The sequence below is a fragment of the Octopus sinensis genome, linkage group LG7 (assembly GCF_006345805.1).
Source record: "Octopus sinensis linkage group LG7, ASM634580v1, whole genome shotgun sequence".
In the NCBI taxonomy this organism is placed as follows: domain Eukaryota; kingdom Metazoa; phylum Mollusca; class Cephalopoda; order Octopoda; family Octopodidae; genus Octopus; species Octopus sinensis.
Window position 1 is genome coordinate 95,101,100 of NC_043003.1, and position 14,639 is coordinate 95,115,738.

The 14,639-nt window shown below is 34.1% G+C and overlaps 1 protein-coding gene across 10 annotated transcripts in view; it reads left to right on the top strand.

Annotated features, from left to right (window-relative positions):
• LOC115213777 (tumor protein p53-inducible protein 11) overlaps positions 1 to 11,820 on the top strand; it is a 547,834-nt gene extending 536,014 nt beyond the window's left edge. For 7 of the 10 annotated variants that reach the window (XM_036504948.1, XM_036504947.1, XM_036504950.1 and 4 more), the window contains exon 6: positions 10,888 to 11,820. In XM_036504948.1, the coding sequence (XP_036360841.1) occupies positions 10,888 to 11,144 (257 nt within the window). In that variant the 3' untranslated portion in view covers positions 11,145 to 11,820. The remainder of the gene's footprint in view (positions 1 to 10,887) is intronic. The other 3 variants (XM_036504954.1, XM_036504952.1, XM_036504953.1) reach the window with 2 other exon arrangements.
• The last annotated feature ends 2,819 nt before the right edge of the window (positions 11,821 to 14,639 follow it).

The following is a 14,639-nucleotide window of genomic DNA, read 5'->3' on the forward strand; positions in this document are numbered from 1 at the left end:
AAATGTGGAACAAGGTGGAAAAAAGAATACTCAAATACCAGTGGTAGAGTAATATACATATATGTATATACTCATATGTGTATACACATACATATGTATTTACAAATAACATCCCATTTTCCATGCTGGCATGGGTTGTCTGCTTCAACATGAGCTGTGCCAAGCTCCATTGTCAGTATCAATGTGTGCATATATGTATATATGAAGGCGCATGGCTCAGTGGTAAGAGTGTCGGGCTCACAATCATGAAGTAGTGAGTTTGATTCCTGGACTGGCTGTGTGTTGTGCTCTTGAACAAGACACTTTATTTCATGTTTCTCCAGTTGATTCAGCTGTAGAAATGAGTTACAGCATCACTGGTGCAAAGCTGTATCGGCCCCTTTGCCTTTCCCTTGGGTAACATCAATGGCATGGAGAGGGGAGGCTGGTTTGTATGGGCGACTGCTGGTCTTCCATAAACAACCTTGCCTGGACTTGTACCTCGGAGGGTAACTTTCCAGGTGCAATTCCTTGCTCATTCATGTCCAAAGAGTGTCTTCTACTCTATATGTATATGATACTAGCAGTATTGCCCGGCGTTGCTCAGGTTTGTAAGGGAAATAACTATATAAGCATTTTTAGAGAGTTACTTCCCTTATATAAACCGAGCAAAAAATGCATTAAAAAAAACGAAAAAATGATGGTAAATTTTTTTTTAAATCATAGACTCATCGTAGACACGCGCTAATACCCAGAAGGGCTCGATATGAATCATGACTATAAGATACCCGCTTTTGGTTAAACTGCACCGCAAAATGTAGGAGTAGTTAGGAATCTAAATCGGAGGAGACAGACTCACACACACAACTTCAGTTTTATATATAAAGATATGGTGAGCTAGCAAAGTTGTGAAAATGTCAGATAGTTTGTTTTGTTGTATTCTTTGTGACATTTTGTACTCAGATCAGTGTTGACAGTACCAGTCTTGTACTGGGATCTGTTCTTCTGTTTCACTCAATCTTACTATCTGTGTGTTACACAGTAGTTTGAAATGGGCTTCACTATCATATAAGCGTAGTTATCCATTTTCAATCAAAAGCTTATCTGGTGATGGAGAAAAATTTTTTTCACTTAGAAATAGGAAGGGCAACTGGCTGAGAAAATTTACTGTTACAAACTCCATTTGAACCATGCCATCTGAAGACATTAGAATGATGATGTCTAAGGAGAAAGTGAAATGAAAATTTAAGGCATTGACTAACTTTGTCAGGAATTGTGCCAATGGAAGTAAAACTTTTCTGGCTGGAAATTGAAGCAATTTGCAGTTGCGAACTTATTACAAGAATGGGTTTGCTTCAAAAAATGCAAGCTGCAGTGGTGGTGGCAGCAGCAGCAGTAGTAGTAGTAGTTGTAGTAGTAGTGGTGGTGGTACAATTTGATCTTCTTGCCCTATACTATAATTAATTCAGATGTTGGCAAATTCATAACTAAATATTACACAGTAAACTTAATACCCATGCTAAAAGATGACAAAACCTTTGATGATTGATAATGTTGCCAATAAAAGACTCTGGAATCCTGCTTGTTTGCTGGTTTCAAATTGACTCTTTTACCAAGCTATTGAATTACCTTTTCAACAAATTTTCTGAAAGCTGAATCCTTCTTATTTAGAAGTAGCTAAAAACACTTCCATTGGACATTGGAGAAAAGTTACTTTATGCCGAAATAAGTATTGTAAATCTATTATCGTCTTTTTGTTTTGTTCTTTAATAAAAGAAAGGGGTGTTTTTCGTTTTTGCTTCATTTTTTACATACATTCAGTCATTGGTTTGTTTTTATGTTCATTTTCCCATGTCAGCATAGGTTAGATCAGTATTTCTCAACCATTTTTTACCTAGGGACCGTTTTGATTCCTATTTTACTTGGATGGATCTTCCTAGCCATTTGATGTTTTAAGAAAATCATATTGTATTTTTATAATTAAATATCAAATTAAAATATTTTATGTATTGTAGAAATATAAGCAATTTATTGCAGATAAATTTTAACAGCAAAATCTTATATGGATCCCAACTAAGAACCAATTAAATGAACATATTATTCATTATCATCATCATCATCATCATTTAACGTCCGTTTTCCATGCTAGCATGGGTTGGATGATTTGACTGAGGACTGGCAAACCAGATGGCTGCACCAGGCTCCAATCTGATCTGCCAGAGTTTCTACAGCTGGATGCCCTTCCTAATGCCAACCACTCTGAGAGTGTAGTGGGTGCTTTTACATGCCACCGGCACAAGGGCCAGTCAAGTAGTGTTTTTATATGTCACCTGCACAGGAGCCAGTCCAATGGCACTGATAACGACCTCACTCAAATGTTTTTCACATGCCAGTAAGGCGACACTGATAACACTCACATTTGAATGGTGCTTTTTATGTGCCACCAGCATGGAAGCCAGTCAGCTGCTCTGGCAGCAATCATGCTCGGATGGTGCTCTTAGCACTCCGCTGGCACTGGTGTCATCGAATCTGCAAATTTGATTTGATTTTGATTTCATTGAGGAGGCATTTTCCAGCCAGCTACCCTTCCTGTTGCTAAACCCATACCAGTTTTTGAAGTAAGATAGGGATTTCTTAGTCTATATGCCTGTGAAGGAGCAAAGGCAGCAGAGAATTTGTTGGCAGGGGAACTATCACGAACATCCCTGCTTGTTGCTCAATGGTTTTTGAAGAAATTTAAGTGGAAACAAATAGACAGGCACAAACATGCACTCACAGATACATACATGCATTATAATATTTTGTGTGTAAAGTGTGTAAGGCAGAACTCTTAGTATGCTGGGAAAAAGGTTTAGCTGTATTTTTTCCATTTTTATTTACTGAGGTTGACTTTACCTTTCATCCTTTTAGGGTAAATATATATTTCTTTATTGCCCAGAAGGGGCTAAACATAGAGGGGACAAACAAGGACAGGCAAAGGGATTAAGTCGATTACATCGACCCCAGTGCGAAACTGGTACTTTATTTATCGACCACGAAAGGATGAAAGGCAAAGTTGACCTCGGCGGAATTTGAACTCAGAACATAATGACAGACGAAATACCGCTAAGCATTTTGCCGCCTTTTAGGGTAGGGTAAATATAAGTGCCAGTTAAACAATAGGTTTGATGTAATCAACTTACTCCATCGCTAATGCTGGTCCTGTTCCAAAATTTGAAACTTTATATTCTGTTTGTATGTTCAGTGAGCTTCTTTCAGTTTCTGTTTACCAAATTCTCTTACATGGCTTTTGATGACCCAGAGTTATAGTAGATGACACTTTCCCTAAAATGACACAAAGTGGGACTGAATCCAAAACCTAGTCTTTGATACTCTCTTTTACTGAATCTCAGTGAAGTGTCAGTGTGGCAAGTTACCAAAGTTATTAGAGGTTAAGACAAAATAAATGTCTTGCAGTATTTGTTCTAACTCTGCTCTATGGGTTCAAATCCCGCTAGGGTCAGTTTTGTCTTCCGTCTTTTTGGGGTTGATAAAACAAAGTATAGGTGCACCACCAATGTTCTGGTGTCCTTTGTTCCAAAACCTTGATGGATTAATTATTTTACCTGACCATCTGTAGTCACATAGCAATAATTTATCAACACACCTTTGCTTTTTAATATTCATCATCATCATCGTTTAATGTCCGCTTTCCATGCTAGCATGGGTTGGACGATTTTGATTGAGGGCTGGCGAACCAGATGGCTGCACCAGGCTCCAATCTTGATTTGGCATCCAGCTGTAGAAACTCTGCCAAATCAAGATGATGATGATGAATATTAAAAAGCAAAGGTGTGTTGATAAATTATTGTTATGTGACCACAGATGGTCAGGTAAAATAATTATAAACAGTAAATGAATCAATGCCATCCGTATCACAGTTTATGTTCTGAAATATCATGACTCATTGTTCTACAATTGTCCGATTTTATCTCGAGTCAGTATGGCTTGGTATTTACACTTGACTCTACCACTGATTCTTTCAGTTCCATTACTTGTAGTAGCTAAACCAAGGATATACAGGTGATTACTCAAACTTTTGTTATCACCTCTAACAATTGCAGTGTAAATAATGCACGTAAACACAGAACATACAATGCCACTTGTGGTTTTGCAGTGAACTAGACTGTGATAACTTCAAGAATTTCAAGTTGCTGCTTGCAATTTATCTGGATCAAAAGAGGTGCCAAACCATCAGTTGCCAGAAAATCAGTGGAAAATAAGGATTAGCCTTATTATTACAATCTTTTTGTTGTGTCTGTTCCAGTTCTTTACATTCTGTGTTCTTAAGTGGTAGACTTAATCCAGTGCTTCTCAAACTTCTTTTAATTATTGCCCTTTCTTTTACTAACACTTCTTCAATGCCTCCTTGTTATGATTCATCAAAATTTTAAATACACCACATGTACACAGGCGTATTTATGCACATACATCAGGACATTATTCTATGCTACAGGTGCAGTGGCTGCCTTTATTGTATGTGTGGAAATACAAGTTTTGAGAATTAGATCTTTTAAATTATACCTTAGTTTATTGTTTATAGTGTACATGTTTAGGTAATCTATATTTGGTTTTCTTTATTTACTTATTCACATTTCTAATTTCATAATTATTGTTGTAATTAATTATTGTTGTCACAAGCAGTTTATTATAGTACTACATTTGTTTTAAAGCTAATATCTGAATAGAAGATAAAGATTTAAAAAAAAAAAATATACAGGTACATCATTGACTCCACTATTATCACCCATTATATCCCCTAAATTCATAGTTTTCCATTGATCATCAGTGAGAATTACTCACTTTCAGCAGCTCTTAACTTAATCTATCACCCAGTTTAACACCACCAACCTACTTCTTGGGTGCCTTTTATCAGAGTTCAGTGTTGCAAATATTTAAGCCCAGTTCTCCTGTTTGGTAGTAACATCCTTACTTCCTCCCACCATCATCAGAGATATTGATAAGAGGAAAATAATTCGGAAGGAAGCCCTATATGCTACACCCCTCTCTCTCTCTTTCTCTCTAACGAAAAGGTACAAATTGTTTTTAAACTCAGTGTCCAGATTCTAGATATAATTCTTTCTAATTTTGGTAGTAGGTCACCGATGATTTTGAGAGGACAGGATAAATCAATTACATTGACTCCAGTGCTCGACTCATACTTATCAAACCTGAAAGGATGGAAAGGTACAGTCAACCTCAGAAGAATTTGAACTCAGGTCATCATCATCATTTAGCATCTGTCTTCCATGCTGACATGGGTTGAATGGTTCAACTGGATCTTGCAAGCCAAACAGCTACACTAGACTCCATTAATCTGCTTTGGCATGGTTTCTACAGCTGGATGCTCTTCCTGATACCAACCATTTTACAGAGTGTACCAGGTGCTATTTATGTGACACCAGCATAGGTGCTTTTTACACAGCTTCACTAATTAGCTTGCAAGACAAAGACTCCTCAGCTAAGAAAGTGGTTGAAACTAAGTGGTTGTAAGCCAGATATGAGGTTAGAGTATAATAGAGGTACAGAGATAATTGTCTTACTGTAGAAGGGGTATCCTTGGCTAACCCTGAAGCGGAAAGAGAAATAGATGGTGTTGGTAATAAAGAGCCAAAAGAAATGCTGTTAAGTATTTTGCCTGATACAGAAATGATTCTACTAGCTTGCTGCTCTAGTTCTAAATCTATAATGGAAGAATTAAATAAATGGATGGCTAGCAGATATTCAATGGGGCAAATCTCTTAATGCAGTAGCTTATTGGACTTACTAAATAAACACATAGTTTTATTGATATTCTACTTCATGGAAACTCAAAACAATAGAGTATCAGGCTGCAGAGATGCATAGGTTGTCTGTATCTGGTTTTCTTTATTTCCTTGTTCACATTTCTAAGTTCAAAATTACATTGTTATTGTGACTAACAAGCAGTTTATTATAGAGTTACATTCAATTGTTACAAGGCAAAAATTTTTTTAAAAAACTATACAAGTGCAGCATCAACCCCAACTATTATTTATTTTATCCCCTAAATCCATATTTTTCTGTTGCCCATCAGTGAGAAGTACTGCTCCCTTTCAGAAGTAGAGATAACCACAACAGATTTTGATTTATCATAACACAAATTAATGTTAAGAAATGAATATAACAGTCTATGCTGTTATTTAAATCTCATTGAGCCAATCTTGATAACTTGTCTCCTTTTTCTCTCTCTCTCTCTCTCTCTCTCTCTCTCTCTTCTCTCTCTCTCTCTCCTCTCTCTCTCTCTCTCTCTCTCTCTCTCTATCTATCTATCTATCTTGTGATATTTAGAACTACATTAATCAACATGTCCTTCCTCCCTGCCGCCACGATGGTAGGGTTTGATTTGAGAATTTGGCTGCTATATCTAGCATAGCAGCATGGAACAACTGTATAGAAAACCTTCAAGCATTTAATGGTTAAAATCACTGTACTACACTTACACTGCAACTGCTTTATTCCCAATACATAGTCTCGTGTCAAATCAAATCACTTGCTGAGCAAAGTCAAGAACATATATATTTATATAGATTACATACAGACATACACATGTGTTACACTTGGGACAATGTCAGCTGAAAATATATAAAACAAAAATGTGCAACTGGTTCAAAAGCCTGTAATTTTAATAAAACACTTCAGATATTTTTTTTCATTTATTCTTGATGTCAATATATATTAATAATATCTTTGTATATGTAAGATATACACACATCCATACATAGAGCTTTGTTTCTTTGTTAGATGCCAACCAACCCCATCTTCACAAGAATTCTCAGAATTAAAATAAACAATGCTATCCTCTCTCTCTCGCTCCTTTCATACTATTGTTGTCTTTCTCAGTAATTACTGTGTTAAATTCTCGAATGTAATCAGTTATATTTGTGTGTCCCTAATGATATGTAAATGCATATATTCACTTGATATTGTCATCAGACAAGATAAAAATAGTCAATGTTTTTAGACTTATTTTTATTTATTTATTTCCAAAATTATCTTTCCTTCATCTTTCTCTCTCTCTCTCTCTCTCTCTCTCTCTCTCTCTCTCTCTCTCTCTCTCTCTTTCTTTCTTCTCTCATCTGAGCATTTAAACAGATTTCAAGTAATGTCACTGTGACATTTTTTTTTTAAATGTAGATTTTTTTTCTGCAAATGTATTTAACTGAAATAAATGACTGATTGTAAACAGATTTTACTAAAATAAGCCATATAACTTATTAAGAAAATAATAACAAAGCAAGCTAAGATAAACAAAACGTCTGTCAAAGGCTGACATTAATGTGTAGCTTCAGTTAAAGATGTTTTATCATAGCATTAATTCTTGTTTCAATAAACACTTCTGCTATCTTCTTTCATTGACCTCTCATCATTATAAACAGCACTCTTGTATTGTTTGATAATATTCTTACTTTCTTTAATATTACTCTCACCCTTTTTAATACTTCTCTCATTCTGTTTTCTGGTATTTGTACTTTTATATAATAATACCGTTGTGGATTTTTCTTAGTAATTTGTATTTTTTAAGCAATTTCCAAATGCTGGTATTCATGTTTTTTTTTTCTGTTGTTTTTTAGCTGTTTTCTTTTCCCTTTCTATTGTTTGTCATTCTTTTGAGACTGTTTTCATATATTATTTTATGGAATTCTTCTACTTAAAGATAATTCATGTTTTTGATAATGCTATCATATCAGTTGATTATATCCTAATTTTATTTAGATATCACTCTCTCGCACCTTATTCAGTATACTAACAGAATTAAGAACTAAATAGCCCTAAATTCTTGGAGTTCTTTTATGAGGTCTGATCAATAAGTATCCAGACTGTTGCTAAAGTAACACTAACAAAGTAACATAGTAATGAAGCTAAAGCATACAGAGTGAAACCGCTTGGCACAGCTTGACTTTGAACCCTGTTGTGCATGCACTCTAAGTTTTAATATTCTAGCTCACTTCTGCTGTTTACAGCAGTGCTTAGAAGGAAGGTGTGTAGTGTCTGATCGCATTGACCCTAAAAGAGTAAGTTGAGCAGAGAATCTGCATCAAATTTTGCCAAAAGCTTGGCAATACCTGTCCAGAGGCCTATGCAAAGTTTTCAAAATATTTTCATCGTTCTCAACACAATCAACGAGATCTTGTACAACTGAAACCCGAGTGTCTTTATGATCAGCTGAAAGCAGTTTTGGCACAAACTTGGCAGACATGTGTCTCATACTCAAATCTTCATTGATAATGGACTGAACTGAACCATAACTAATCTGTACATCATCTGATAACTCACAGTTAGTGATTCGACAATTTCCCCCCACACAGCTGCATGCACATCTGCGATGTTTTTCTCAATTCTGCTGGTTGTCAGTCTCCCAGAACATTCATCAATATTGACACTTTTTAGTCCATCTTGGAAATGTCTGAACTACTCATACACTTTCCACAACTTTGCACAGGCCTCTGAGCAGGTATTGCCATGACAACTTTCTCTGTCATGGTCAATGTGATGATCACATGCTACATACCTTCCTCCCAAGCACTGCTGTAAACAACAGAAGTGAACTACAATATTAAAACTTAGTGCACATGCACAGCAGAGTTTAAGGTCAATCTTTGCTAAGCGGCTTCACTCTGCATGCTTTAGCTTCATTACTATGGCAACAGTCCGGATACTTATTGATCAGACCTCATATTTGGTTGATAGTAGTTGATTATGTATATTTTATCATGGAAGTGTATTTGTTATTTTTTAATGTCATCTATCTCTATCCTTAAAATTTGGTCATGCAAATTTTGAAACCTATCAGATTTTATGATACTAATTATTTCGATTAATTTATAGATGAAAATAATTTCCAATATGTACTTTTACTCTACTTTTTGATCAGTTTGATCTCTCATTATTTATTAACCCTTTTAATACCAACCCTGCTGAGACTGTCATTGGTTTTATGATGCACACTAAATCTAAAATTAAATCTAAAAATTTTCTGTCAAAATTTCACTCCAAACACCAACTTTATAATGATTAAGTAATTTTTCTATATTCTTCAATATTTTCAAAATTATTTGAAATGGAAACTGTATTTCAGCAGAAATATGGTAACAAACAAGTTAAGCATTTTATTCTTGGATATACATAGTACCAATCTGGATTCAAACTAATAGAAACTAACCTACTAGTCCACTAGAAATCTGTACTGATTGGAATATGAAACTGATTGGGATCTTGTGTAGATATAAATAATAACTTTTAGTGGTGAGGCCACTAGTCTGTTGAATGTTTAGTCTTATCAACAACTGTTAATCTCAGATATATAGATATCAAGGCTGTGTGATTTTCAGTTTTTCTTGGTTTCACATTGGTCTGAAAGGTGTTGGTACAAAGTTTTTCCAGTCATAAATTCAGCTCTAGCATTGCTAATTACTATCATTAAAAAAATTACAAATATTTTATTTCATAGTTTTTATACACAGCTTTAATTTCACTTTTGTTGGGTGAATTTTTATGACTAATTATATTTTTTTAAAAAGATATTTGATTTTGCATCTACATTTGGAATTCCCTTTTCATTTTTATCAATTGAAAAACAAAATCAAAACTGAATTTTTCTTTTTTTTTTTTTTTTTTTGTGACAGTTATGTGATTTAGTTTCAGTAAAAACAAAACACTTGAAATATATCCCCTAAACATGTTTTTGTGACCTATGCTCATGTTTTCCACATGGATACCATCTGATCAAAACATACAGATACATCTAATATCTTAAAATGTTAGAATTTGTGCTTAACTATTTATTATACAGTTTCTAGTGGAGCTGCTGTAGGAAAAGAACCACTATTTTTCAAACTAACAAAATGAGCTAAAAGCAAAAATTTAAAAAAAACAGTAAAATTTTTGCTGAATCTGAATGTGACTATTTGAATAAATAAATAAATTGCTAATTTTAAAGATATCTTGAATTCTTTTTCATATTTTTTTACAAATAGTTGGGAGCAGTGTACTATCTGAAATACAGATTTTGAATCATTGGAGTTATACACTTCTTAAAATCATCTTAGATTTTTTTATTTGTTAAATTATTTATGTCTTGATGTAATTTCTTAGACTTTGTTTTGATGCTACCATCTAAAGAATTTTATTAATGTTTACAAGGCAAGGTTTGACATTTGAACAATAAATGTTGAGATGATTAAATGTGACTTTTATTTTACAATAGAAACACTTTACAACTAAACTGTCTTTGTTATTGATTAATGATGTGAAAAATAATATTGATCTGTGAATAAAAGAAAAACTACTGAATTATATAATTGTATTTTTAATTTTTGTTTAATGCCAGATGTTATTAACTCTTATGTGTTTAATATCTGATATCTCATTTTATTCAGACTAAGATATATCTATATATGAGTTTTAAGGCTACAAGGAATTTATTTATTGAATTATATCTCATTTACTTAATCATACCCACCAAATCTGTTTCCTGTCTTTCTGTAATTCATCAGATATAATCCCTTATAATAAAAACCATGGTAATTATTTTATTTTATTTTATCTTAAGCAAATAAAATTAAAGTGATTAAATGAAATGAAACAGATATTCAACCTTGGAATGTTTGGTTAGGAATTTTTACTCTGAAAATCTTTTAATATTTCTATGATTTCTGCTAATTTTAGAATGCCAAAGTGTTCCTTACACAACCAAAGCAGCTTCCATTGAGATCTGAGTAATTAAAAGAATTTTAATTTCTAGACAGAAATTGGTGGCTGAATTAAATTATTTCCCATTTAACATCACAATGATTAATTAGAATTTTGGAATATAAGATTAATTAATTAATTTATTTATTTCTCTTTCAGTGATTGCTTTTGGATTGCTGAAAACTCTGCTGGTTTCCCAAAACTATGGAACAGTCATTGGTAGTGTGTTCTTTGCTCTGGTATCTCTTCACTTTTACTGGTCATTGTCAGGTTGTTCTGGTTCTGCTAGGAATTCCCAAAACTCCAACATAACAAGCACTGGTGTTGAATGTACATCTTTTGGATCACCAAGTTCTGGAACTTCACGACTGTTTGACTCCTTGCCTGAAAGAAAAGAAATTGATAAAAACAAATAGTTGTAAAAGACATTTCTGTTGAGCTATTTATTTTAGTAGTTAACCAACTTCTAAAATAATTTCAACAACTATCAAAATAAAGATGGTGGTGGGACAAAACAAAAAAAAAAATATCATTATGATTTAGTTATATCTTCTTTGATATTAGAAATTAATCTTCTGTTATAATTCATACATATATACATACAAACACACACATATAAATATAATATATGCTACAGTGTTAAGACTGAGAATTAATGCTATGTATGAACCTCTGTTAATGTCGTCATGTTAATGGTTTTGTTCTTGAAAACACCAATAACCATTTGTTATTCATTGTCTCATTTTTTTAATCAATGGAGCCTTGAAGACAATATAATCTTATTTTCGTTTTTCTTTTTTTTTTTATTAAGAATTGTTGAAACGCTGCTTTTTGTTTTGTTTTTTTCAGTATGTGTATTTTGTGTTCTTTTTTGTGAAAAGTATTAAACCAAGTTAAAGTCAAGTTTGGACTGTTCTTTGTGTGTATGCAATGTGCATATATATATATATATATATATATATATATATAGACACACACTCATATATACAATTTTAGTTGTAAATCACATAAGATTTTGCCTGTGGCCTGTCATGGGTTTTCTTAATTGTACAATAAGTTAATCATTAAAATAAACTTCACTTTTCTTTGGTTGCTATTATTTATTTATTTATTTATTTATTATTGTTGTTATTATTATTATTATTGAAGATGGCGAGCTGGCAGAATCATTATCATGCCAGAGAAAATACTTAGTGGCATTTCGTTCCGCCGAGGTCGACTTGGGAGTCATTAAACTACATACCAGTTAAGTACTGAGGTTGATGTAATCAACTACCCCTCCCCCCTCCAGGTCCCCAAAATTTTCAGCTTTGTGCCTATAGAAGAAATTATGTGTAGTGAGCTGGTAAAAATCATATAACTGTTGGAAAATACTGAATAGTATTTATTCCAGCTCTTTCTATTCTCAGGTCATTTTTACCTTTCTACCTTTTTAAGGTCAATAAAATAAAGTACTTGTCTAGGTCCTGGGGTCAGTGGTATCAACTAACCCTTTCCCCTTAAAATTACCGGCATTTTGCCTAATCTAGAAACCATTAAGAATAGTGAGCTGGCAGAATCGTAAAAGCGTCAGAAGAAATGCTTTGCAGTATTTTTTTTTTTTGGCTCTTAACATTCTGAGTTCAAATCCCACAGATCAACTTTGCCTTTCATTTTTTCAGGGTGAATAAAATGAATTAGCAGTCAACAACCAGGGTTGATGTTAACGACTAACCCCGTCCCCTCAAAGCTGTTGGCCTTGGACTTAATTTAGGAACAATTATTATTATTATTATTGCTATTGTTGTTATAATTATCTGATCAGATCATTTTCTTTCTCAGTACATCACACTCTGTTGTGTTTATTTTTTTCTTTTTGAGGCCATGCTGGCAAATAAAGAAATTATTGTTATTATTATTATTTTCCCTTTTTATTGTGTGGTACTAAAAAAAAAATTAGCAATAGTTTTCTTCTATTCCATAAACCCTGTAAATTATACATGGAAAATTATCAATTGAAAAAATTAATTAACTTCTCCTTTATTTAATTTAAATGATAATAGGCAGTATTGGTAAAATGACCTTCTCAACATACGACAATACTGTTGATAGTATAAGCACCTATCTGAGGTATGAGAACAAGTGTTTGTTTAATTTGGTGTGCTATTGGTCGATATGTTGTTCCCTATGATTCATCTCCCATCAGTAAGTCTAGTGGTGGGTGGGGTTATCTTATATCACAGCTTGTATTGTCTAATATGTATCAAATTAGTTATCTTAGTTTCATAAAATTTTTGTGTGTGTGTGTGTGTGTGCCTATATGGACGTATGTATATAAGTATGTATGAATGACCATGGGATTACACTTAGAAAGTTCCCCTCCAAGGCACAAGTCTGAGCAAGGTTGTTTATGGAAGACCAGTCTCTCCTCTCCACGATACCAATGTTATTCAAAGGAAAGGAAAAAAACCAATGCAGCCTAACATCAGAGATGCTGCAATTCATTTCTACAGCTGAGAGAACTGGAGCAATGTGAAATAAAGTGTCTTGCTCAATAACACAACACACAGCCCAGTCTGGGAATCGAACTCACTACCTCATGATTGTGAGCCCAATGCTCTTACCACTGAGCCATGCACCTTCATTGTATGTGTGTGTATATCCATCCATTCATGTATTATACTAAATATGTATACCCTATTGAAGGCATGGAGCTCTGGAATTGTCTCAGATAAAATCTCTTCAAAGTTTGTGGTGTTAAAAAAAAATGTACTTCAGAGTGAGATGAACATTGCTGCTGTAGTGTGTGTGTGTCTATATCCACTTTTCCATGCTTGCCTGAGACAGATGGAATTTGTTGGGGCAAATTTTCTATAGCCAGTCACCAACTCTCACTTCCTTCAAAGCAGAGTAATATTTCCCCATAACCAGACATGAATCAAAAACTAAGAAACAAAGGTCACTGCTTGCTTATAATTATCATATGGATGTCAAGGAAAGGAGACAAAAGCATACATACATCTTTTACTTGTTTAATTCATTTGACTCTGGCCAAGCTGGGGCAACATCTCGAAGCTTTTTATTAAAACACATTGACCATAGGATTTTTTTTCCCTCAAGTCTGTCAGTTTCTTCTGCCAAACCTCTAAGTTAAAGGGTCATAAACAAACACGGGTTATCAAGCCATGGGGTGCGGACAGACACACTCATATGACAGGGTTCTCTAAGTTTCCATCCACTAGATCTACTCAAGGCTTTGATCAGCCCAGGAATATAGAAGACACCTGCCTATGGTGTCATGCAATGCGACGGAACCTGAAACCATGTGGTTAGGAATCTACTTTCATACCACACAGCCAAATGGCACAGTCATTGGAGGGTCAGCTTGATTGCTTTGCCATAATTGTTCTGACTGTTTTATAATCTGTGCTCAAATCTCACTCAAGTCAACTTTAATTTTATTTTTGGTATCGATAAACAAATTTCTTAGTCCTATACTGGTGCTGAAATTTTTTTCATTTGCTAGAAGAAATTGACAGAACTGGAGACATGGATTCTGCAAAGTCTAAAATGCCTGTCACACTGCTTCTATGATGTCAAGGTAGTTAAGGACCCAAAGCATGGTGTGTATATATGTATATATATATATATATATGTAGTCAGTCCAAACAAGAACAAGCAAGACAAAGAACAACAATGCGAGGATGTGGAACAAGGCCTGTGTTACTGGATGCTCAGGAAAGGAAAGAAAAGAAAGAGAATTTCATGTTTCGAGTGGAGCTCTTCATCAGAAAGATAGAAAAAGTCCAAAGAAGGGACGATGCAAAGAAAATCGTCAACGATCCGCTGTTGCATATATTCCCCCCTGGACGAGACACTGGTCCGTCGCAGCATTACTCATTTTTTGCCAGCTGAGTAAACGAGAGCAATGT